This window comes from Crinia signifera, chromosome 8 (assembly GCF_055691185.1).
Source record: "Crinia signifera chromosome 8, ASM5569118v1, whole genome shotgun sequence".
Taxonomy (NCBI): domain Eukaryota; kingdom Metazoa; phylum Chordata; class Amphibia; order Anura; family Myobatrachidae; genus Crinia; species Crinia signifera.
In genome coordinates, this window is record NC_139224.1 from 177,012,565 (window position 1) to 177,036,302 (window position 23,738).

Genomic DNA, 23,738 nt, shown 5'->3' on the forward strand with positions numbered 1-23,738 from the left:
AGAGCGGCACGTGCAGCGCTACGTTACATTATAGCTAGAGCGGCACGCACAGCGCTACGTTACATTATAGCTAGAATGGCACGCGTAGCGCTACGTTACATTACATTATAGCTAGAGCGGCACACGCAGCGCTTCGTTACATTACATTATAGCTAGAGCGGCACGCGAGCCTCTGGCAGGCTGCCAAGTTTCAGAGACAGACTGTGCGCGCGGCGGCGCCGTGAAACTACACAAGTACCTAATGGGTTTATTCTGATCGGTGCGGCCAAACGTGCGTACGTTCCATATTAGCGTACGCTCTCCGTACGCGGCCGTTGGGGTTAAGTCCACCCACCAATCAGCCGCATACGTACGGCCAGAAACACTGACAAAGGGGAGTGGCGTACAATTGAGCGTACGCCAACGTACACGGACGGATCACCCCTTAGACTCCGACAACTGGCGTACAACAGAGCGTACGCCACCGTTTACGGACGTCTCTCGTCCGTCTTCCCGCCAACTTCTTGCGGCTATCTGAGCGTACGCCACCGTGCACGGATGGGTCTCTATTGTTTTAAATGGAAAACTCAGCGTATGTCACCGCTCGTGAGAGTGAGCGTACGTCCGTGCACGCTGGCATACCCTTCACATATATGGACCTGCAAATCTTGCCTCTCAACTATAATGAAGACAATTAATTAATTATTCTAATTGTTATTCAATTATTGTTTTCTATTAACTCAATTGTCTACCTTAATAAAGACCCTAATAAAACAACATTTTAACCCTCATTACATGTATATTTGTTATGTTCTAATGTGGCATTTTAATCACTATCTATGTGTCCCCACATTGCTTTTACTTTTAAATAAATTTATTTTCCCAATTACAACACAATTGTTGTATGTGTAATTTCTTGTGTGAAACAAATACTACATTTATGTGTACTTACTGACCAGGGTATTTTTGAGCATTTCTTGAAGTGTGGTAGAAGTTTCCCATGTGTAACCCTCTCCATGGCCATTCACATGTTCCTATCCAACTTTTCCCTGCTAATTAGTTTGTGTCAGCACATGTGCAGAGGGGTTGGGATCATTTGGTCTATTGCATTATGGTAGAAAGTCATTAGGTCGAATCCATTAGGTCGACATGCTAAAAGGTCGACATGATTCTAGGTCGACATGGGAAAAGGTCGACATGATTCTAGGTCGAAAGGTCATTAGTTCGACAGGTCATTAGTTCGACAAGGTCAATAGTTCGACATTGTCTATGTCGACATTCACAAGGTCGACATGGGGTTTTTCACTGTTTTTTTTACCTGAATGTCAACACAGTCGACATGGACACAGTTTAAAGTGCACTGCATCCCCTCGCATCGCTCGCTGCGCTCGCTATGCGTCGGGCACGGTGCCTCGCTACGCTCGGCACACTATTTTATTCTCCCACCACGCCCTAGTGGATGGTAGAGCATGAAATACCGCCTGTCGGCACATGTTGGCTCAAAAAATAGTGGAAAACTCCATGTCGACCTTGTGAATGTCGACATAGACAATGTCGAACTAATGACCTTGTCGAACTAATGACCTGTCGAACTAATGACCTTTCGACCTAGAATCATGTCGACCTTTTCCCATGTCGACCTAGAGTCATGTCGACCTTTTAGCATGTCGACCTAATGGATTCGACCTAATGACTGTCTACCATAATGCAGTAGACCAAATGACCGCATCCCGTGCAGAGCAACTTAATAGGTGAGAAAGCAGTTTGTGTGCAGGTGAGGTAGCTCCTACAGTAGTAGGTAAAAGCAGGTCCAGAACAATGCTTTCCTCATGGAGTGGGTGAGGCAGACAAACAAGGGTCAAAAGGTACATTTGTGTAGGAATGCATATGTGTCCTCCCTAAAAAAAGATGTGTGAATCGGCCAAACATGATAAAATTGCTTGTGAACAAACATGTTTAACTATTTAAATATATATGAGTTTACAGTGTCATAAGCAGATGTAGGAATCCTTTGTTAGAGAGATGTGAGTGCAATAATGTGATTGGTGGCATCTTACATCCAGAGTGTAGTAAAATCCAATTCATAGCAGATCAGAAAGTGGTACAGTTCGGTATTTTGGGTACTATACAAAGATTGTGTGCAAAATAGTGGGCATGGGCTTAAAACATTGCTGAAACATCCTTTGTAGGTGTTAGATGTGGTTTATGTTATTGTATCATAAATACAAAACCTATGTTTGTATTAGAGTGAACACATTGACATATGTCGACTTGTGTAGATTGAGTGTGCTACTGTGTAAAGTCTATGAAAGCACGTAGTGAATGTGTATAACTGTTTAACAAATACCTACCTTAGCATATATAAGCAGGTCTTACAAAGATTCTTACCTTAAATTAAACAATCCTTTAAATGTCGAGAAGTATAGAAAGATAAGCTTCCAAGGTGTTTGAGTGCTGTGTGTGGCTTGCAGGTAGTGAAATCATGGTTTGGACTTAATAGACTGCAGCATTGCTTATTACATTCAGGTGTATGTGTTTGAGTAGTAATCAGCGTAAATTAGCAAACCCAGGCGTCCGCTGTCATGCGGTATCTGTAGGGGTGGTCTGAGGTGGCGGTTGGCGGCCGCCAGTTTTGTGTCCGAAATGAACGGTGCTTTAGCCGATCGAGCGGTAGTAGCACCGTTCATTTTTGGTGCACACCCCCGTGTACGCCCATGTTTACGCCCATTTTCCCTCATTATTTCGGCCGCTCCCCTCAACACGCCCCTATGCCGCCCCCAATGCCCGTACTTTCGCGTACAGGTTTTTTCGCACGGAGAGACCCGTCCGTAAGCGTTGTGGAGTGTTCGCGCCTGCGCATTGGAGATGGTACGCATGCGCAGATCATAAAAAATCCCGGGACGTACGCGTACGGCCCGGCCGCACCAACCAGAATAAACCCCTAAATGACTTTGATGGACTTCTGCCCCGGCCAATAGAATGGAAGCACTGTGTCCTTAGGTAAGGTAAGAAATGAGGTGACGTCTCTAAGGTTGCTGCAGCTGAACACTTGTTGGTGTGTATGGGGCTACAGTGGGGCTGTATTCCTTCACGGCACAGCTCTTAGTGGGACCGTTGGATCTGCCTGTGCCAACTATGGCCAATTTGTGGTGTAGGATGGAGGGGCCAATTTACTGACAGGTGGCTTGGGGGTTCAGCGAGGGTGCAGAGTAGCGTATTGCTCCACCAGTTGCCAGCTCCTGATGGTCACCGTTCCTGCTGCACCTCCGTCAGCTCCTCTGACAGTGGGGTCATCCGCTGGGAAGCTGGACGTCTCAGTGCCCACCGACTGCTGCAGCTGCTCAGCTCACACTGCTGCTGCGGTCAAGGTGCTTAAGGTCTCCTCCCGGGGTCTCCGGCTGCACTTTTGCGAACTGGCGTCCCCCTTGTGGCAGGGCGTCATAGCTGGATGCTGCGCCGCTCCCTCAGGCCGTCGGTCCATCTCTGCTGCGCGCCCGGCTCTCTTCTCCTCTAATGCTGCCAATCACCGCTGGCTGCGCAGTGTCCCACTGAGTCATGGGCGCAGTCCACCTCAGTCAGGGGGCAGCTTCATGCGGCCGGCGCCTCTCTTCCGCCCCGCTGTCAATCACCGCCATCAACCTCCAGTGAGGTAATGCTGCTTCGGAGGCACTCCGCTGGCGGGACTGGCTGGTCTCTCTATACTCACGCCTCGCTCTCCCTGCTCTCTGGTCAGCTCCTTCTCCTCCTTCCAGGTGAGTGTGCCTCAGCACCGACTGCGGCATGTGTCACCTCAGAGTCAGCACACCCTGGGCTACACACACACTCTGCTTACTCCTTACGCTCCTCCCCTGGCACACTCGCTACATACACTTCTGCCCAGCAACAGGCAGAGCCGCCCCTTCACTTTGGCGCCCACTAAACCACCAATGAATATCGTCCTTCAGCTGCAGGGAGTCCAGGTAGGCACTGGGTCCCCCACTTAGTTAGGTAGACAGATCAGCTGCAGGGCTGTTGCCTAGCAACTCAATGCCGTCTTTCCCATTGGGCACGATGGGCAGTTGCCCGGGGGCCCTAGGACCTAGGGGCCCCCGGCCCAGCCCAATGGGAAAGATGGTGGCCGGGGTCCGGGAATCCGCTCACCCTCGCTGGGGGATCCGGGCAGGGGGATCAGGGCGGTGGCGGTAGCTAGAAGCCTGATTCGGCGAAGCTCTATTTGCCGGCGGGGCGGGAAGCGCTGTTGCATTTGAATAGACTGGCCGGACGCTGATTGGCTGAATTCAGAAAATCAGCATCCGGCCAGTCTTTGAAAAGGCAACAGCGCTTCCCACCCCGCCGGCAAATAGCGCTTCACCTCCTAGCTAGCAGTGAATTTAATTTCGGGGGTCCGTGTGCCAGGGTTCTGATCACCCTCACTGGGTGATCCGGCAGGGGGATCAGGGCGTCGGTGGCGGTAGCTAGGAGCCCGAAGCGGCGAAGCGCTATTTGCCGGCAGGGGGGGGCGAGAAGCGCTGCTGCATTTAAAATGACTGGCTAAATGCTGATTGGCTGAATTTAGCCAATCAGCATCCGGCCAGTCTTTTCAAATTCAACAGCGCTTCCCGCCCCCGCCGACAAATAGTGCTTCGCCGCTTCGGGCTCCTAGCTACCGCCACCGCCGCCCTGATCCCCTTCCCCAGCGAGGATGGTCGGATCCCCGCCACCCGGCCACCATCTTTCCCATTAGCGCTATTTGCCGGTGGGGCGGGAAGCGCTGCTGCATTTGAAAAGACTGGCCGAACGCTGATTGGCTGAATTCAGCCAATCAGCGTCTGGCCAGTCTTTTCAAATGCAACAGCGCTTCCCGCCCCGCCAGTTAATAGCGCTTTGCCACTTCAGGGCAGGCTCCTAGCTACCGCCGCTGCCCTGATCCCGCTGCCCGGATCCCCCAGCGAAGATGATCGGATCCCCGGCCGCCGGAAGCTGACTGGCTGCCGCACGGAGCCAGAGAGGTGAGGGTTGGGGAGGTGACTGTGGGCTCCTGGGCAAACTAATGTGTGTGAGGGGGGGGGGGGGGGTCCAGTGAACTAGGTTGCCCAGGGGCCCTTCCTAATGTTAAGACGGCCCTGTAGCAACTGAGTGCTTCAGGCCACCATGTTTGAAAAGGGCAGCACTGGCCACCAATGTTATCCAGGGACACAGGAAAAGGGGCAATCAATGGAGGGACTGGCAGAGCGGATCAGCAAACGACGAGCGTCTTGCTAGGAAGATCAGCCTCACAGCAGCATTTAGAATTGATTGCAGTGGCAAGTATAGACACTGCATACCTCCCAACTGTCCCGATTTTAGAGGGACAGTCCCGATTTTCGGGTCCTGTCCCGCTGTCCCACCCGCGGCAGGCATTGTCCCGCTGCGGGGGGGTGACAGTTGGGAGACCCCCAATCTAGTAGAATAGACTATTCTCGTATGAAAATGAGGTTGCGGCTAATTAGCATAAGCCGCGCCCTCATTTGCATACGCCCCGCCCCCTTTTCGGGCGAGTGTCCCTATTTCATACAGACAGAAGTTGGGAGGTATGCACTGTGCAGAGGTATATAACATGGTGCAGTTGCTATATAATGTTATGAGATGGCTGGGTACATAGGCCCCAACTCTGTCATTTTCATTGGTCCTTAAGCCACACATTCCAGCCTGGCAGTAATTGCAGAGAGTTGTTTCTTGACTACAGAATCCGCTCTGCAAACCTGTAACTCACACAACAAACAAACCCTGGCTGCATGATTTGTACATACTGAGAGTTCCTGTGCACTCAGGGCGTGTCCCCACTGACTGTGTTACCTGCACACTGCACTGAGGGCCGCACCTGGGGATCACTGTGTTACCTGCACACTGCACTGAGGGCCGCACCTGGGGCTCACTGTGTTACCTGCACACTGCACTGAGGGCCGCACCTGGGGATCACTGTGTTACCTGCACACTGCACTGAGGGCCGCACCTGGGGCTCACTGGGAGAACGTGTCCTCAGACCCTCAGCGGAATATAATACACAACTCCTGGGATGCAAAACGGAATTCCAAGGCTTCGTTCCCCATGGACACTGAGCAAGTGCAAACCCCTATGACCCAGATCAGACCCTCTACAGCCGGGGTAAGTGCCCAGATGCTTCACCCTTTATGTGTAACTGTGTGGTGATGAGGAAGGTGCTCAGCGCTGTGCTCAGAGTAGGACGCAGGATGTGAGAAAAGGATGCATTATCCTACAATATGTCCCTGCCTTACCAGGTGTGCTGAGATTGGAGGTAGTGGGTACCTATTACCCAGGCCCTGTTGGAAGGGTACAGTGGGGGTCCAGGGAGACTGCTGCCACTAAGTGTAACAGTCTCCTGCAGGGGGTTAGCAATCGCACTGATTGGGCCCCCCTGGATCTGCCCCTGGCTGAGGGAATCAGCCCCCCTCCTGTAGATGCTGTATATCTGTGATGATGGTCAGGCTATAATGCTGCTGCATAAGTAGCTCACCAGTCCCCTAAGAGCCCCTGATCAGTCTGGGGGTAGAAGCCAGTAGCCACCAGCAGCTGGCCGGAGGGGGTCTGGGCGTGGCCTGTATGGGGTGTGGGAGGGATGAGCACAGGACCCCGCCCCTCCGCCAGCACCCTGTGTATATATAAAGCAGTTATCTGCCACCCATTCTGACTGGACTAAGTCCCCTTCTGCCCGGGGTGTGATTGTCCGAGGTATCTCTGCCCTGAGCGCTGAGGGACCGGCTGCTGGATCCTGCATCTGTTTCCTGGTCACCGCTGCTACTTGCTGCCAAGTCCCGAGATGGCAAGTAACCTGGGGGTGCAGTATATAGGGGTACTGTGTGGGCAGTGTGTATATAGGGGGGTGCTTAGTACGTGGATAGTGGGGGTATGAAAAGGTCGGAGGACGCATTCCGCCGCCCCTCATGGGGCTCGTTGCTCTCGTCACGCTTTGGGGTGGCATGGATACTGGGGGTGACGCAATGGCATAGTAAGCACCCATCACATCACATGGCATGGGTGCTTATACAATGAAATATCGCATCACATCGCATTTGGTGCCATGCGATCCTATGCAATATTTCATTGTATAAGCACTCCTGTGCACTTAATATGGACATCGCATTTGCTTAGTGGGCGCCGTGCTAGGAAACAAGTACCGGGAGCACTATATGGAGGGATATGGGTGCACAGTGTGTATATAGGGGGCACTCTATGGAGGGATATGGGTGCACAGTGTGTATATAGGGGGCACTCTATGGAGGGATATGGGTGCACAGTGTGTATATAGGGGGCACTATATGGAGGGGTATGGGGGTTCACATTGTGTATATAGGGGGTGCTATATGGAGGGATATGGGTGCACAGTGTGTATATAGGGGGCACTCTATAGAGGGATATGGGTGCACAGTGTGTATATAGGGGGCACTATATGGAGGGGTATGGGGGTGCAGTGTGTATATAGGGGGCACTATATGGAGGGATATGGGTGCACAGTGTGTATATAGGGGCCCTATATGGAGGGGTATGGGGGTGCAGTGTATATATAGGGGGCACTATATCGAGGGATATGGGGGTGCACAGTGTGTATATAGGGGGCACTATATGGAGGGATATGGGGGTGCACAGTGTGTATATAGGGGGCACTATATGGAGGGATATGGGGGTGCACAGTGTGTATATAGGGGGCACTATATGGAGGGATATGGGGGTGCACAGTGTGTATATAGGGGGCACTATATGGAGGGATATGGGTGCACATTGTGTATATAGGGGGCACTATATGGAGGGATATGGGGGTGCACAGTGTGTATATAGGGGGCACTATATGGAGGGATATGGGGGTGCACAGTGTGTATATAGGGAGCACTATATGGAGGGATATGGGTGCACATTGTGTATATAGGGGCACTATATGGAGGGGTATGGGGGGGTGCAGTGTGTGTGTATATATAGGGGGCACTCTATGGAGGGATATGGGTGCACAGTGTGTATATAGGGGCACTATATGGAGGGATATGGGGGTGTACAGTGTGTATATAGGGAGGCACTATATGGAGGGGAATGGGGGTGCAGTGTGTATATAGGGGGCACTATATGAAGGGGTATATAGGGGCACTATAGGGGGTTCAGTGTGTATATAAGGGGCACGATATGGGGTGCAGTGTGTGTATATAGGGACACTATATGGAGGGGTATGGGGTGCACTGTGTATATATGGGGCACTATATGGAGGGGTGTGGAGGTGCAGTGTGTATATAGGGCCACTATATGGAGGGATATGGGGGTGCAGTGTGTATATTGGGGGCACTATATGGAGGGATATGGGGGTGCAGTGTGTGTATATAGGGGGCACTATATGGAGTGGTATGGGGGTGCAGTGTGTATATGGGGGTACTATATGGAGGGGAATGGGGGGTGCAGTGTGTATATAGGGGGCACTATATGGGGGGTGCAATGTGTATATAGGGGGCACTATATGGAGGGATATGGAGGTGCAGTGTGTATATGGGGGGCACTATATGGAGGGATATGGAGGTGCAGTGTGTATATGGGGGGCACTATATGGAGTGGTATGGAGGTGCAGTGTGTATATAGGGGGCACTATATGGAGGGGTATGGGGGTGCAGTGTGTATATGGGGGGTACTATATGGAGGGGAATGGGGGGTGCAGTGTGTATATAGGGGGCACTATATGGAGGGGTATGGGGGGGTGCAATGTGTATATAGGGGGCACTATATGGAGGGATATGGGTGCACAGTGTGTATATAGGGGCACTATATGGAGGGGTATGGGGGTGCAGTGTGTGTGTATATATACATACCTCCCAACAGTCCCGATTTTATCGGGACAGTCCCGATTGTCAGGGGCTGTCCCGCTGTCCCACCCGCGGGCGGCAGTGTCCCGCGGTGTGGGGGGGCTGTTGGGAGTCCCCCCTGTTAGCTGCTAAGCAGCGGGGAATAAACGCTGTGCGCGTGCGCACAGCGTCTATTCCCGCATCCAGGGGACTGGGGGCATGGCTAGAGGCTCACAGAGCCTCTGGTTCATGCCCCCATAGCGGCAAAATGGGGGCGTGGCCTCGCAGAAGAGCCACGAGTATAGGCCACGCCCCCACATTAGGCCACGCCCCCGAAAATTTCGGTGCACCTCCGGCGCGCAGCAGCGTCCCGTCGTATATATATATAGAGGGATATGGGGGTGCACAGTGTGTATATAGAGGGCACTATATGGAGGGGTATGGAGGTGCAGTGTGTATATAGAGGGCACTATATGGAGGGGTATGGAGGTGCAGTGTGTGTATATAGGGGGGCACTATATGGAGGGGAATGGGGGTGCAGTGTGTGTATAGAGGGCACTATATGGAGGGATATGGGGGTGCACAGTGTGTGTATATAGGGGGCACTATATGGAGGGGTATGGAGGTGCAGTGTGTATATAGAGGGCACTATATGGAGGGGTATGGAGGTGCAGTGTGTATATAGGGGGGCACTATAGGGGGTGCAGTGTGTATATAAGGGGGCACGATATGGGGGTGCAGTGTGTATATAGGGACACTATATGGAGGGGTATGGGGGTGCACTGTGTATATATGGGGCACTATATGGAGGGGTATGGAGGTGCAGTGTGTATATAAGGGGCACTATATGGAGGGGTATAGGGGTGCAGTGTGTATATAGGGGGCACTATATGGAGGGATATAGGGGTGCAGTGTGTATATAGGGGGCACTATATGGAGGGATATGGGGTGCAGTGTGTATATTGGGGGCACTATATGGAGGGGTATAGGGGTGCAGTGTGTATATAGGGGGAACTATATGGAGGGATATGGGGGTGCAGTGTGTATATATGGGGCACTATATGGAGGGGTATGGGGGTGCAGTGTGTATATAGGGGCACTATATGGAGGGGTATGGGGGTGCAGTGTGTATATAGGGGCACTATATGGAGGGGTATAGGGGTGCAGTGTGTATATAGGGGGCACTATATGGAGGGGTATAGGGGTGCAGTGTGTATATAGGGGGCACTATATGGAGGGATATGGGGGTGCAGTGTGTATATAGGGGGCACTATATGGAGGGATATGGGGGTGCAGTGTATATAGAGGGCACTATATGGAGGGGTATAGGGGTGCAGTGTGTATATAGGGGCACTATATGGAGGGGTATAGGGGTGCAGTGTGTATATAGGGGGCACTATATGGAGGGGTATGGGGGTGCACTGTGTATATTGGGGGCACTATATGGAGGGATATGGGGGTGCAGTGTGTATATAGGGGCACTATATGGAGGGGTATAGGGGTGCAGTGTGTATATAGGGGGCACTATATGGAGGGGTATGGGGTGCAGTGTGTATATAGGGGGCACTATATGGAGGGATATGGGGGTGCAGTGTGTATATAGAGGGCACTATATGGAGGGATATGGGGGTGCACAGTGTGTGTGTATATAGGGGGCACTATATGGAGGGATATGGGTGCACAGTGTGTATATTTGGGGCACTATATGGAGGGGTATGGAGGTGCAGTGTGTATATAGGGGGGCACTATATGGAGGGGAATGGGGGTGCAGTGTGTGTGTATATAGGGGCACTATAGGGGGTGCAGTGTGTATATAAGGGGGCACGATATGGGGGTGCAGTGTGTATATAGGGACACTATATGGAGGGGTATGGGGGTGCACTGTGTATATATGGGGCACTATATGGAGGGGTATGGAGGTGCAGTGTGTATATAAGGGGCACTATATGGAGGGGTATAGGGGTGCAGTGTGTATATAGGGGGCACTATATGGAGGGGTATAGGGGTGCAGTGTGTATATAGGGGGCACTATATGGAGGGGTATGGGGTGCAGTGTGTATATAGGGGGCACTATATGGAGGGATATGGGGGTGCAGTGTGTATATAGGGGGCACTATATGGAGGGGTATGGGGGTGCAGTGTGTATATAGGGGGCACTATATGGAGGGGTATGGGGGTGCTCTGTGTATATATGGGGGGGGGGGTGCAGTGTGTGTATATAGGGGCACTATATGGAGGGGTATGGGGGGTGCAGTGTGTATATAGGGGCACCATATGGAGCGATATGGGTGTGTGTGCAGTGTGTATATAGGGGCACTATATCGAGGGGTATGGGGTGCAGTGTGTGTATATGGGGGTGTTCTATATGGAGGGGTATGGGGGTGCAGTGTGTGTATAGGGGGCACTACATAAAGGGGTATGGTGGTGCAGTGTGTATATAGGGGGGGTTCTATATGGAGGTTTATGGGGGTGCAGTGTGTATATAGGGGGTGCAGTGTGCGTATATAGGGGCAATATATGGAGCGATATGAGGGTGCAGTGTGTATACAGGGGGCACTATATGGAGGGATATGGGGGTGCAGTGTGTGTATATAGGGGGCACTATATGGAGGGGTATGGGGTGCAGTGTGTATATAGGGGGTGCTAAATAGGGGGTTATGGTGTGCAGTGTGTATATAGGGGGCAAAATAGGGGGTGCAATGTGTGTATAGGGGCACTATATGGAGCGATATGGGGGTGCAGTTTGTATATAGGGGGCACTATATGGAGGGGTATGGGGGTGCAGTGTGTGTATATAGGGGGGGTTTCTATACGCAGGGGTATGGGGGTGCAGTGTGTATATAGGGGGCACTATAGGGGGTGCAGTGTGTTGGGCAGAACGTCCTGCGGGTGAGGTGGCGGGCAGAACGTCCTGCGGGTGAGGTGGCGGGCAGAACAACCTGCGGGTGAGGTGGCGGGCAGAACGTCCTGCGGGTGAGGGGGCGGGCAGAACGTCCTGCGGGTGAGGGGGCGGGCAGAACGTCCTGCGGGTGAGGGGGCAGGCAGAACGTCCTGCGGGTGAGGGGGCGGGCAGAACGTCCTGCGGGTGAGGGGGCGGGCAGAACGTCCTGCGGGTGAGGGGGCGGGCAGAACGTCCTGCGGGTGAGGGGGCGGGCAGAACGTCCTGCGGGTGAGGGGGCGGGCAGAACGTCCTGCGGGTGAGGTGGCGGGCAGAACGTCCTGCGGGTGAGCTTTGGGTGGGTCTGTAGAGAACCCGTTTGCAGTGTGAAGCGTGTATCCAGGGGCAGCTGTTGGAGTCCTCCGCAGCACTTGGTCCTTCCCAGCGATCTCACACGGATCTGCAATGCAAAAAGTTTTTTATCCACACAAAGTTATCAGGCTCTAAACCGTGACATTGCAGAGCTGCGGAAACATTTGGTAACCCGAGTCCAGCCCGTTCCAGTCCGTACTTTGACCATACTGTATACTCGCTCACTTAGCATCCCCCATAGCACAGTATATGTTGCATAATGAGACGCATGACTATGTAACCTATTGTACAGGAAAGTAGTTCTTGCGCTATAGTGCATTTCAATGGAGCCTTCACGCACACGCAATGTGGATCTTTCGCTATAGTATTGAATTAGACATCTGACGCATGCACAGATTTAAAAAAGCGACATCTGGTGGATGATCGCTGGTATTGCACTCACCGGTAATGCCACACACCATGCTGTGAGACTTATTTCTCCGCCGTGCGCCCAGACGCGTGGGATAAATACCATAGGCAGGATAGATGAGGGTGGCTCCATCTGTCACAGCATCAGGTATCTGCTTCATCTGTTTACTTGTGACGCTCCGATATTTACCAACTATATCCTGTGCTGTAGAAAGGGTCTGGAGCTGGGACCATCATGAGAATCTCATGCGGGGAGAGACGTAAAGGTCCCGTTGGTGTAGTTTGGGATTGAACGCACAACTAGTGGCAAGGCCTCCGGCCACATAAGTCCAGTCTGGTTCATGCTTTTGTCGTTTAGACTTTATAGTTTGATTAAGTCTTTCACTTGGGCCACTTGCCTGCGGCCTATAAGGCACAGATGTTGCTTTATGCCAATCAGTTCACACATTTATCTCAATGCTCTTCCTGTTAGATGTGTGTCTTGGTCAGAGGAGATATTTTAGGGGGTTATGGTATAGATCAGTGGTCTCCAACCTTCCGTGGGGCGTGAGTTACTCTAGACAAAATAAACCGCCTGAAGAGCTACTAAAATTAAAAATCTGCATAATAATCATGCCCTGTACACATTATGCCACAAACTGTAATGCCCCTGACCAGGGGCGAATCCAGGATAAAATGACAGGGGGGGCACCATGATGAAAGAGGGTTTAGGTGAGTGAGGGCCAGTGTTAGTGGTGCCAGTGTACATGCTAAGAGAGCGGCAGAGAGAGGGTGGCAATGGGATTAAAAATAGGCCCACCATGGCAACAAAAGTGAAGGATGTAGTTGTGCGCGCGCCGAAGGCGCGCTCTGAAAAAGGGGGTGTGGCCACTCAACAGGGGGCATGTCCTTGAGTGGAGTGTACAACACCATATACAACTTCGGTACTTATGTAGTAACTGGGCTGCCGATTTTGAAATCGGGTCCATCGCATCGCATCCAACCATATCGCATGCGATGCGATGCGATGGACCCGATTTTTCCATAGGATTCAATGTTAAAATGGACTGAGTCCATTTTAACATGGAATTCAATGGGAAAAGGGGTCCTTTTCATACCCCTACTATCCAAGTGGGCATGGAGTTGGATATAAACCTGTGGCGAGCGTAGCGAGCCACCGAGCCCGAAGCGTGGCGAGCCCCTCGAGGGGACACAGAATACCGTTCGCTCGCCACGCTTCGGGCTCGGTGGCTCGCTACGCTCGCCACAGGTTTATATCCAACTCCATGCCCACTTGGATAGTAGGGGTATGAAAAGGACCCCTTTTTCCCATTGAATTCCATGTTAAAATGGACTCAGTCCATTTTAAGATTAAATCCTATGGAAAAAGCGGGTCATCGCATGCGATAATCGGGTCATCGCATCGCATGCGATATCGCATACGACCATATCGCATCGCATCTGATTGTATGCCTTAACTTAAGGCATACAATCAAAAAATCGGCAACCCAGATACTACATAAGTACCCCAACTTCTACACATTATGCTACAAAATACTAGACCCCATTATACTTGCCCCTTACACATGATGCCAAATGGAATGAGCCAAAATTCAAACAATGCCACATGGATTGTGTCAAAATTCACACAATGCCACACAGATTGAGCCAAAATTCACATAATAACACACAGATTGAGCCAAAATTCACAAAATGCCAAATGAATTGAGCCAAAATTCACATAATGCCAAATGGATTGAGCCAAAATTCACATAATGCCACATGGATTGTGTCAAAATTCACATAATGCCACACGGATTGAGCCAAATTCATAAGATGCCATATGGATTGAGCCAAAATTCACAAAATGCCAAATGAATTGAGCCAAAATTCACATAATGCCAAATGGATTGAGCCAAAATTCACATAATGCCACATGGATTGTGTCAAAATTCACATAATGCCACACGGATTGAGCCAAATTCATAAGATGCCATATGGATTGAGCCAAAATTCACATAATGCCACATGGATTGAGCCAAAATTCACATAATGCCACACGTATTGAGCCAAAATTCACATAATGCCACACGGATTGAGACAAAATTCACATAATGCCACACGGATTGAGCCAGAATTCACATAATGCCACACGGATTGAGCCAGAATTCACATAATGCCACACAGATTAAGACAAAATTCACAATACGCTTCATAAACAGGGACATTGTCCAACAAAGGCGCGCATTAAACATTGACACCATAATGTCCATTGCACGTTAAGTTACACGGCATGATGTCCATTATGTATTATGCCAAACACCATAATGCCTATTAAAAATTATGCTACATACAGTAAGTGCTGCTTATCTACATGCTCATTGCCAAGGGTTCCATGCTCATTGCCAGAGGTTCCATGCTCGTTGCCATGTGGGATTACATGCTCATTGCCAATGGGGAATACATGCTCGTGGTAAATGGGGGACAGCCGCCGCCAGGCAGAAGTGATAGCCACTGACAGTGGCAGAGCCTGGCTGAATTTCGAGCACTGCAGGTCCCAGCTATTTGAAATAATACCCATTTCACACCAGAAAATGCATTCCCAGGTTGGCCCCTTTTACACCAGCCTAGTCCCTGCATTTTCTGGTGTGAGGGGGAGAGAAAACCACCCCTCTCCCCCTTTAACCAGTTATCTAATTTATATATCTTCGGAACTAACTGACCCATTTACATGAGACAAGTATCATATTGAAGAACTTTTGAGTGGGCTTTGAATGATTTTGGTCCAGTGAGTTTGGTTCCAGAGTAATCTGCCCTCAAAGAACATGAACAGCCATGAAATGACATTTAAAAAATAAAAATAAAAAAAAAAATAAATCGATTTACACGCTATATCTCTGTAACCGATTGACCTATATGGACCATCCTGGTACCATATTGAAGGCCCAGCGATTTGGAATTGAATGACATCAACCACAAGCTCCTGTAATGCCAGGGGAGGGAACTGGCAGCCGTCGGAACCGGGTGGGGGTCGGAATTGACGGGTCCCATATTATCCTATGAGGAAAAAATGTTACAGCTTTGCCAGGCGATATCTCCGGTTCCCGGGGGGCTAAAGACATGGGGCTGGGCTCGTTGGAAAGCTCTGGTCCTCATCTACAAAATGAATGACAGGGGGGGCACGTGCCCGGGTGCCCCCCCCTGAATCCGCCACTGCCCCTGACACATTATGCCACATACCGCGATGCCCAAAACACAATATGCCACACACTGCAATGTCTAATATGCCGCATACATACCCCCAACACTGGAGGCAGAGGAGAAGGGACATCTGCGCGTGCCAGAAATTAGGGTGTATAACTTACTACCGTGGTACTCCTGCAAAGCCACATCCCCCATTTTTTCCATTATGGGGGCATAGCCAGCACTCTGAGAGCTGCTGCCCATGCCCCTAGCCTCTCTGAATAGACGCAGTGCCATATATATACATGCCACCAGCAGTGCCAGTTACACAATGCCCCAATACCCACAGTAATGCCATAAACACAATGCCCCCCAGCAGTGCCAGATAAACAATGCCCGCCCGGTTGTGGTGCCATTGTAAATAAATACTCTGGTGGTACTGTGCACGCGTCGTAGGTGAAGCCACATGGGGTGTGGCCAATTGGGGTGTGATACACATATGCCCCCAATAGTACACTGCCAGATACACACATGCCTCCAATATTACCATATACACATATGCCCCAAATAGTACAGTGCCAGATACACACATGCCCCCAATATTACCAGATACACATATGCCCCAAATAGTACAGTGCCAGATACACATATGCCCCCAATAATACCAGATACACATATGCCCCCACGGTGCCAGATACACATATGCCCCCAATAGTACCAGATACACATATGCCCCCAATAGTACCAGATACACATATGCCCCCAATAGTACCAGATACATATATGCCCCCAATAGTACCAGATACACATATGCCCCCAATAGTACAGTGCCAGATACACATATGCCCCCAATAGTACCAGATACACATATGCCCCCACACACATGCCCCCAATATTACCAGATACACATATGCCCCAAATAGTACAGTGCCAGATACACATATGCCCCCAATAATACCAGATACACATATGCCCCCACGGTGCCAGATACACATATGCCCCCAATAGTACCAGATACACATATGCCCCCAATAGTACCAGATACATATATGCCCCCAATAGTACCAGATACACATATGCCCCCAATAGTACAGTGCCAGATACACATATGCCCCCAATAGTACCAGATACACATATGCCCCCACGGTGCCAGATACACATATGCCCCCAATAGTACAGTGCCAGATACACATATGCCCCCATGGTGCCAGATACACATATGCCCCCAATAGTACCAGCTACACATATGCTCCCACGGTGCCAGGTATTCCCCCACAGTGCCATGAACAGGTATGCCCCCACACAAAAAAGGAATGCCCCCACAGTGCCAGAAACAGGTTTGCCCCCACAGTGTGAGGTGTGCCCCCACAGTGCCAGAAAGAGGTATGTCCCCACGGTGCCAGGTATGCCCCCACAGTGCCAGAAACACATATGCCTCCAATGTGTCCGAATTTCCCAGCAGCAGAGGAGAGTCCGGTGTCCCCCTGCAGTGCTGTCTGTGTCTCCTCCTCCGACGCTTCCCTTCTGAGGGGATGAGAGCACAGCACATCGCGGATCTCTCCTTCCCCCTCACTTCCCTGTGACTGGACCATCAGCCAACAAAGCTTGCGGGCCAGCTCCTGACTGGCTGCTGGCCCGCGAGCTCTGATTGGCTGACGGCCCAGTCACAGGGATACAGTGAGAGGAAGGAGAGAGGCGCAATGTGCTGTGCTCTCCTCCCCTCAGAAGGGAAGTGGTGGCGGGCGTTGCAGGGACGGACGGGCATTTGCAGAGTTGTCGAGCCACCCGGAAACTACAATGAGCCACCAGTAGCTTGCGAGCGACGAATTGGTGACCACTGGTATAGATGGTAGACAATGTCTCGGTGACTAGGTCTACACTTAAGAATGGTCAACATATTCTAGTTCCACAGTAACAAAAAGGTCGACACTGAAAAGGTAAACGTGATTTTTTGTCGTCACGGAAACCGTATATGTGTGCTGCATACCTAGACATTGACGACCCAGGGACCAGATACCATTTTATGGAAGTCCTTACCTAACATAATCCTGCACACCAATTGTGTCCATTGTTAACTACTGTATGTGTGACACCCCCAAGGCCAGTGGTGGCCCGGTTTACCTGAACTGGGTGGAGTTCACACTGTGAGGTTACTTCAGTTCTTCTTTTCCAATTCGGTCAGGAGTCTTTCTGCTCACAATGAATGGACAAGTTGGTACATTTATAACGGTTTATTTTGTGACTCTTGGGTGAGGGTATAAATGATCACCTTCAGTAATAACGGCAATTATGGTATCAAGCGAACAAAGCACTGCACACTTCTGTACACATCTTTAGCGGAAGAGTACAATATATCCAATCCGATGAACAATTCAATTCTTGTAACACAATCTGTGTACCTGCAATATATGCAAACTTCTCTTCACAATACACTTACTATTATGTGCAATAGCTGTATACATTAACTAGACTCTGCTATATCATCCTACTACTGGGTACCCAGATACAACTCAATAGTCACTATTCCTTGTAATGATCCTGCAGATCAAATGATGTGTAATGTAGGGTACACACCAGGACGACCACCGTCGTTCACGACCGATAGACGACCATGGAACGATTTCCCTTGGACTTCCCGGGAGCTCCCAGGCAGTCCCCAGCAAACGATTAGCAAAAATTGTGGGTTTTTTTGCGGAACGATCTAGATCCGATCCCGATGTGCCCGCGATGGTCGTTAAGACGGTCGGATCGCTGGTTTTTGTTTTTTTTGCAAGAACACATGCGACCGTCGTCAGATGGGCCTTTGAAATTGTAATGAAGGGGCTGGACTAGCAGAGGGGGAGGACTAGCAGAGGGGGATAGGAATAGCAGCAGCCATTTTAAACCAGTGTATTTCTGCTTTGTTACTAGTGAGGCTTGGTTTATACCTGCTGGACATAGCTATTTACACATTACTTTGTTTTGCCTGCCATTACAAAGTGTCTTTTAACCCTGCACTATGGAGAATGCAGTGATGGGTAGTCACCAGCAACAGTACCTGCTCTATTATGCAGTTTTGAAGCTCAGGCGTCAGAGAGCCCAGCGCAGGAGAGAAAGATCATGCTGGACAAAGCAGTGGCTACTTCAGCGTCAGACTCGTTCGCACATGCCACTGCTCAGGGACATCAGGGAGAATAACCCAGACGATTTTCGTAACTTCTTGAGGATGGATGATGCCACATTCCAGGAATTGCTGCGTCTGGTGACTCCCCACATCGAGAAGCAGGATACCAAGTATCGCATGGCTATCCCTGCTGAGGAACGGCTGGTGGTGACCCTGAGGTTTCTGGCGACAGGACGGTCTCTTGCTGACCTAAAGTTTGGATCCCTCATCTCCCCGCAAGCTTTGGGCCTCATCATCCCGGAGACCTGCAAAGCCATTGTGAAGGTGCTGCAGTACCAGTATTGCAAGGTAAGGATGAAATATACACTGTACACTTTATTGTGCAAACAAAATATTTTTATTTATAATTTAGGCCTAGGACAGAAACAGGTTTTTTAGGCCTTTCATGGTTAAAACATGTAAAATAGTAAATAGATTGTGTCAACACAAATATATTATAATACCATATATAAAAGATATTGTACAAAAACACACACTATATATAAAGATTTAAGTATGTATGACCCAGTTTAAACTTTCCCAATAAGTACGGGCTACTGTGTGGCAGAGGATGTCTGCCGCAGATAAGTAAAGGCTGCGGCCCACATGGCGCATGGCGCAGATGCAATGGTCCCGGCCCCATTGATGTGCGCCATACGCCATGTGAGCAGTGGCCATCACATACCTGCAGCTGAGACCATGTCTGCCGCACAGTACCCCATACTATTGGCAAAGAAAAAAGGGCAATAAATGGAGTTTGCTATCCAGATTGAGGAGAATCCTGTTCTCCCTCTGGTAATGCAGGTACAGGTAGCAGCATATAAATAAACAAAAAAAACACACTCTGGTAACTTCTGGAACATGCCCTTACAACAGTAGGGATAAGGTACTGTGCGGCAGAGGATGTCTGCTGCAGATATGTAAAGGCTGCGGCCCACATGGCGCATGGCGCAGATGCAATGGTCCCGGCCCCATTGATGTGCGCCATACGCCATGTGAGCAGTGGCCATCACATACCTGCAGCTGAGACCATGTCTGCCGCACAGTACCCCATACTATTGGCAAAGAAAAAAGGGCAATAAATGGAGTTTGCTATCCAGATTGAGGAGAATCCTGTTCTCCCTCTGGTAATGCAGGTACAGGTAGCAGCATATAAATAAACAAAAATACACACTGTGGCCCTTGTGTGGCAGAGGATGTCTGCTGCAGATATGTAAAGGCTGCGGCCCACATGGCGCATGGCGCAGATGCAATGGTCCCGGCCCCATTGATGTGCGCCATACGCCATGTGAGCAGTGGCCATCACATACCTGCAGCTGAGACCATGTCGATGGTAAATGATAAAGTAGCCTATTTTTTAAGACAGATCCTCAAAAACAGGACACTCTGGATCTTCTATCAGTAAAGAACTGTAGAATTGACGGTACTGGGGGGGTTGAGAAGGCTGTGTAGGTGTTGACTGGGTATGTGTTGGAATTGTGCTCGACTGGCCTGCTACGGTGGCAGGCGGAGTAGGCACTGGTGATTCTAATGACAGTGGTGTGTCTGGTGCACTACCAATGCCAACTATTTTAGTGCCACTGTTGAGATACCCTAAACTGCCATTATACACCAACTCCATGCATAACTTTTCAAAAGTAAGTTGCTGGTTAGGAGCCATGTTGCGAACACACTCTGCCACATAAGTGAAGTAGTTGTCATGTTTGTCCGGGTTTCTTTGCAGGACTTGATGTGCCCGCATCATAAATTCTTCATGTGCCGCTGCTTCTCCTTTTTTTCCTTTGCCACGCATTTTTTTGGCACGGGGGAGTGGTGGAGTGGGTTCCAGGGTGGGTGGCGGAGTGCGTGCCGGAGTAGGAACTTCGTTCGATGTGCATGCATTCTCAGATAGGACAGATAGGTCTGGGGTTGCAGGTGGGTAGTCACCAAGCTGTAAAAAAATTGAACATGTTTACTAATCAATTCTATTTACTTCTAATTTCAGTTCCCTACCAGCGTGAATGAATGGAAAGTCATCGCAGAGGAGTTTGAACAGCGATGGAACTTCCCAAATTGCGGTGGAGCCATTGATGGCAAACATGTCCGCATAGCCCAGCCTATCAATAGTGGTTCCTACTATTTTAATTACAAGGGCTATTTTAGCATTGTACTAATGGCTGTTGTTAATGCGAACTATGAGTTTATCTTCCTGGATGTAGGAAGGAATGGCCGTGCATCGGATGGTGGCACTTTCAAGGACACAAAGTTCTACGAAAGGCTCATAGCGAACACCCTTCACTTGCCGTCTGTCCAGGAAACTAAACAGGGGCTTAACTTTGTTTTTGTGGCTGACGAGGCTTTTGGCCTGCACGAGCATGTCATGAAGCCATATGCGCAAAGGGGGTTGAACCATGACAAAAGGATCTTTAACTACAGGCTATCCAGGGCACGGCGTGTTGTGGAAAATGCTTTTGGCATCCTGGCAAGCCGGTTTCGCATTTTCCACACTGCCATTAACCTGAGGGTGGACAAAATTGACTGGGTTGTCACGGCGTGCTGTGTCCTGCACAATTTGCTCCGCAGAAAAGCCACACAGCAAAGGGCTACAGGCACAGCACTCCAAGAAGACCAAGAACTGCCAGAGGAGGTAGTGCAGATATCCTCCTTGCAAACCCCAACACAACACTACAGGGAGTGCACGAGCCAAACAGGTGAGGGAAGAGTACATGGCCTACTTTAATGGGGAGGGGGCTGTGGATTGGCAGGAGGAATCAATTAGATAGCCAAAAAATAGACTCACCGATGCAGACTGCGAATTCTCCTCCTCCTCCTGCGCCGTGACTTCTTGGTTTTCATGTTCTACCATAAGGACTACTCCTGTCCTCATCGACTCCTGGCTGAGGGTGAATGTCAACCGGTCATAGTACCAGAGCGATGTTTGATACATCTCGTCGACTCCAGCACCAGACTTCTTTGCAGCCTCCACCTTCTTGTGTTCCTTTAAGAACACCGTGCGCAGATTCTGGATGCGTTTCCTCACCCATTCAACATTGGCCTCTGGGTGAAATGGAAGACTGTAGCGTGCCAAGTCCTCCAAGGCTTGGTTTCTTTTCATTTTGTTTGAATACTCCTTGGATTTTGTTCGCCACAGGCATTCGTGTGAACGATATTTTTCAATAAACCCTTCAAGAAACTCTTGTTCCTTTGCGTTGGACATTGGGACTGTAAAAAGATAAAACCATTTTAGTTGTTATAGTTATACCCATGTTTTGTTTCATATTTAAATTTTTATAGTTATAGTTACCAGTTTACCTAGTTCTTATGTTTTAAGTATTTAAAATGTTAATAAACTTTTATGAAAACCACTATACATTTTATTGTGCAGATTGCTATTCACACACACAGGTGAATGGGGCCTAGCAGAGAGGAGTGCATGGAATACTGCAATGGTGGACAATGGTTTATGTATATATATCTATATATACACAAACACACACACACACAGGTGAATGGGGCCTAGCAGAGAGGAGTGCATGGAATACTGCAATGGTGGACAATGGTTTATGTATATATATCTATATATACACAAACACACACACACACAGGTGAATGGGGCCTAGCAGAGAGGAGTGCATGGAATACTGCAATGGTGGACAATGGTTTATGTATATATATCTATATATACACAAACACACACACACACAGGTGAATGGGGCCTAGCAGAGAGGAGTGCATGGAATACTGCAATGGTGGACAATGGTTTATGTATATATATCTATATATACACAAACACACACACACACAGGTGAATGGGGCCTAGCAGAGAGGAGTGCATGGAATACTGCAATGGTGGACAATGGTTTATGTATATATATCTATATATACACAAACACACACACACACAGGTGAATGGGGCCTAGCAGAGAGGAGTGCATGGAATACTGCAATGGTGGACAATGGTTTATGTATATATATCTATATATACACAAACACACACACACACACAGGTGAATGGGGCCTAGCAGAGAGGAGTGCTTGGAATACTGCAATGGTGGACATTGGTTATATGTATACACACACACATGGGGCCCACCCAAAAAAAACAGTGACATGGTCGGGTGCACGGTTGCCAAACCAGTGCTTTATACACACTATATACATTGGTGGCAACAGTGGGCATGCATAGAAGAGCATTGGGAGTGCAAACATACCAGGTTGTTGTTCTGGGAGATGAGACAAGAAGGAGAGTCCAACTGCTGCGCCAGCGCTGTTTGCTATGTGGAAAAACATGGCGCCGGGGGAGTGTTTAGGAAATGCCACTCAAATAGGCTGGATCAAACGACGGACGCACCGACGGACGGACGACGGAGGCGGCAAAAAACACTCACGATCTGCATACGATTGACGGTCGGTCGGCCTGGGATTGACGGATCCTACCTGCAGCACGTAGGACCAAAGATGCGACCAAACGAGCGGCGTGAACGCGCATTGGATCGGAATCGGATCAAATAAATGTCAAAAACACACGATAGTACATACAATCTGCATACAACCGGTCGGAATTGGATCTAAATTGACAGAATCGGGCCCTAGTCGTCCTGGTGTGTACCCAGCATTACAGTCTCTTCAGGTTGGCTCAGTCAGCAGTAAAGCACAGTCTTTATTTGGGGGTCAGTGGCTGAGAGTCTTGCAATAGGTTTGCTAACTGAAAACAGTCCAACTCATTTAGTTGTTCTCAAATCCTTAGACAGGGCTTGGTTAATGCTGAATCCCACATTCAAAGCAGCTTCCAGCATGAAGGGGTTAAATGAAGTCCCCTCATTCACAGTCTACTGAGATATCCTTTTATAAAGGTTACAGTCTTTTTAGGGCAGTCCTGTTATACTCTGCTGGGGGGTCTGACAGGGGACACACTTCTATAGCCAGGAGCTATCTTTTGCCTGAGCTCTCTGTGGATTCTTTCCTCTGTTAATACTGGAGTTGGGGTGAGTGGTGCAAACTTGGATCTAGTGGGGAGCACACTGTT

The 23,738-nt window shown here is 49.7% G+C and overlaps 2 protein-coding genes across 2 annotated transcripts in view; one reads left to right on the top strand and one right to left on the bottom strand.

The window, feature by feature from the left end:
• The first annotated feature begins 5,768 nt into the window (after positions 1-5,768).
• SPATA1 (spermatogenesis associated 1) overlaps positions 5,769-23,738 on the top strand; it is a 53,845-nt gene continuing 35,875 nt past the window's right edge. Inside the window, 1 exon segment of the mRNA XM_083157870.1 lies at positions 5,769-6,102. Within this exon segment, the coding sequence (XP_083013996.1) occupies positions 6,046-6,102 (57 nt within the window). The 5' untranslated portion in view covers positions 5,769-6,045.
• On the bottom strand, positions 19,963-22,134 carry LOC146027288 (uncharacterized). The gene is made up of 2 exons (XM_083158223.1): positions 21,513-22,134; positions 19,963-20,663 (listed from the first exon to the last, which is right to left on the bottom strand). The coding sequence occupies exons 1-2, from the start codon at positions 21,927-21,929 to the stop codon at positions 20,091-20,093; spliced, it is 990 nt and encodes a 329-aa protein (XP_083014349.1). The 5' UTR covers positions 21,930-22,134; the 3' UTR covers positions 19,963-20,090.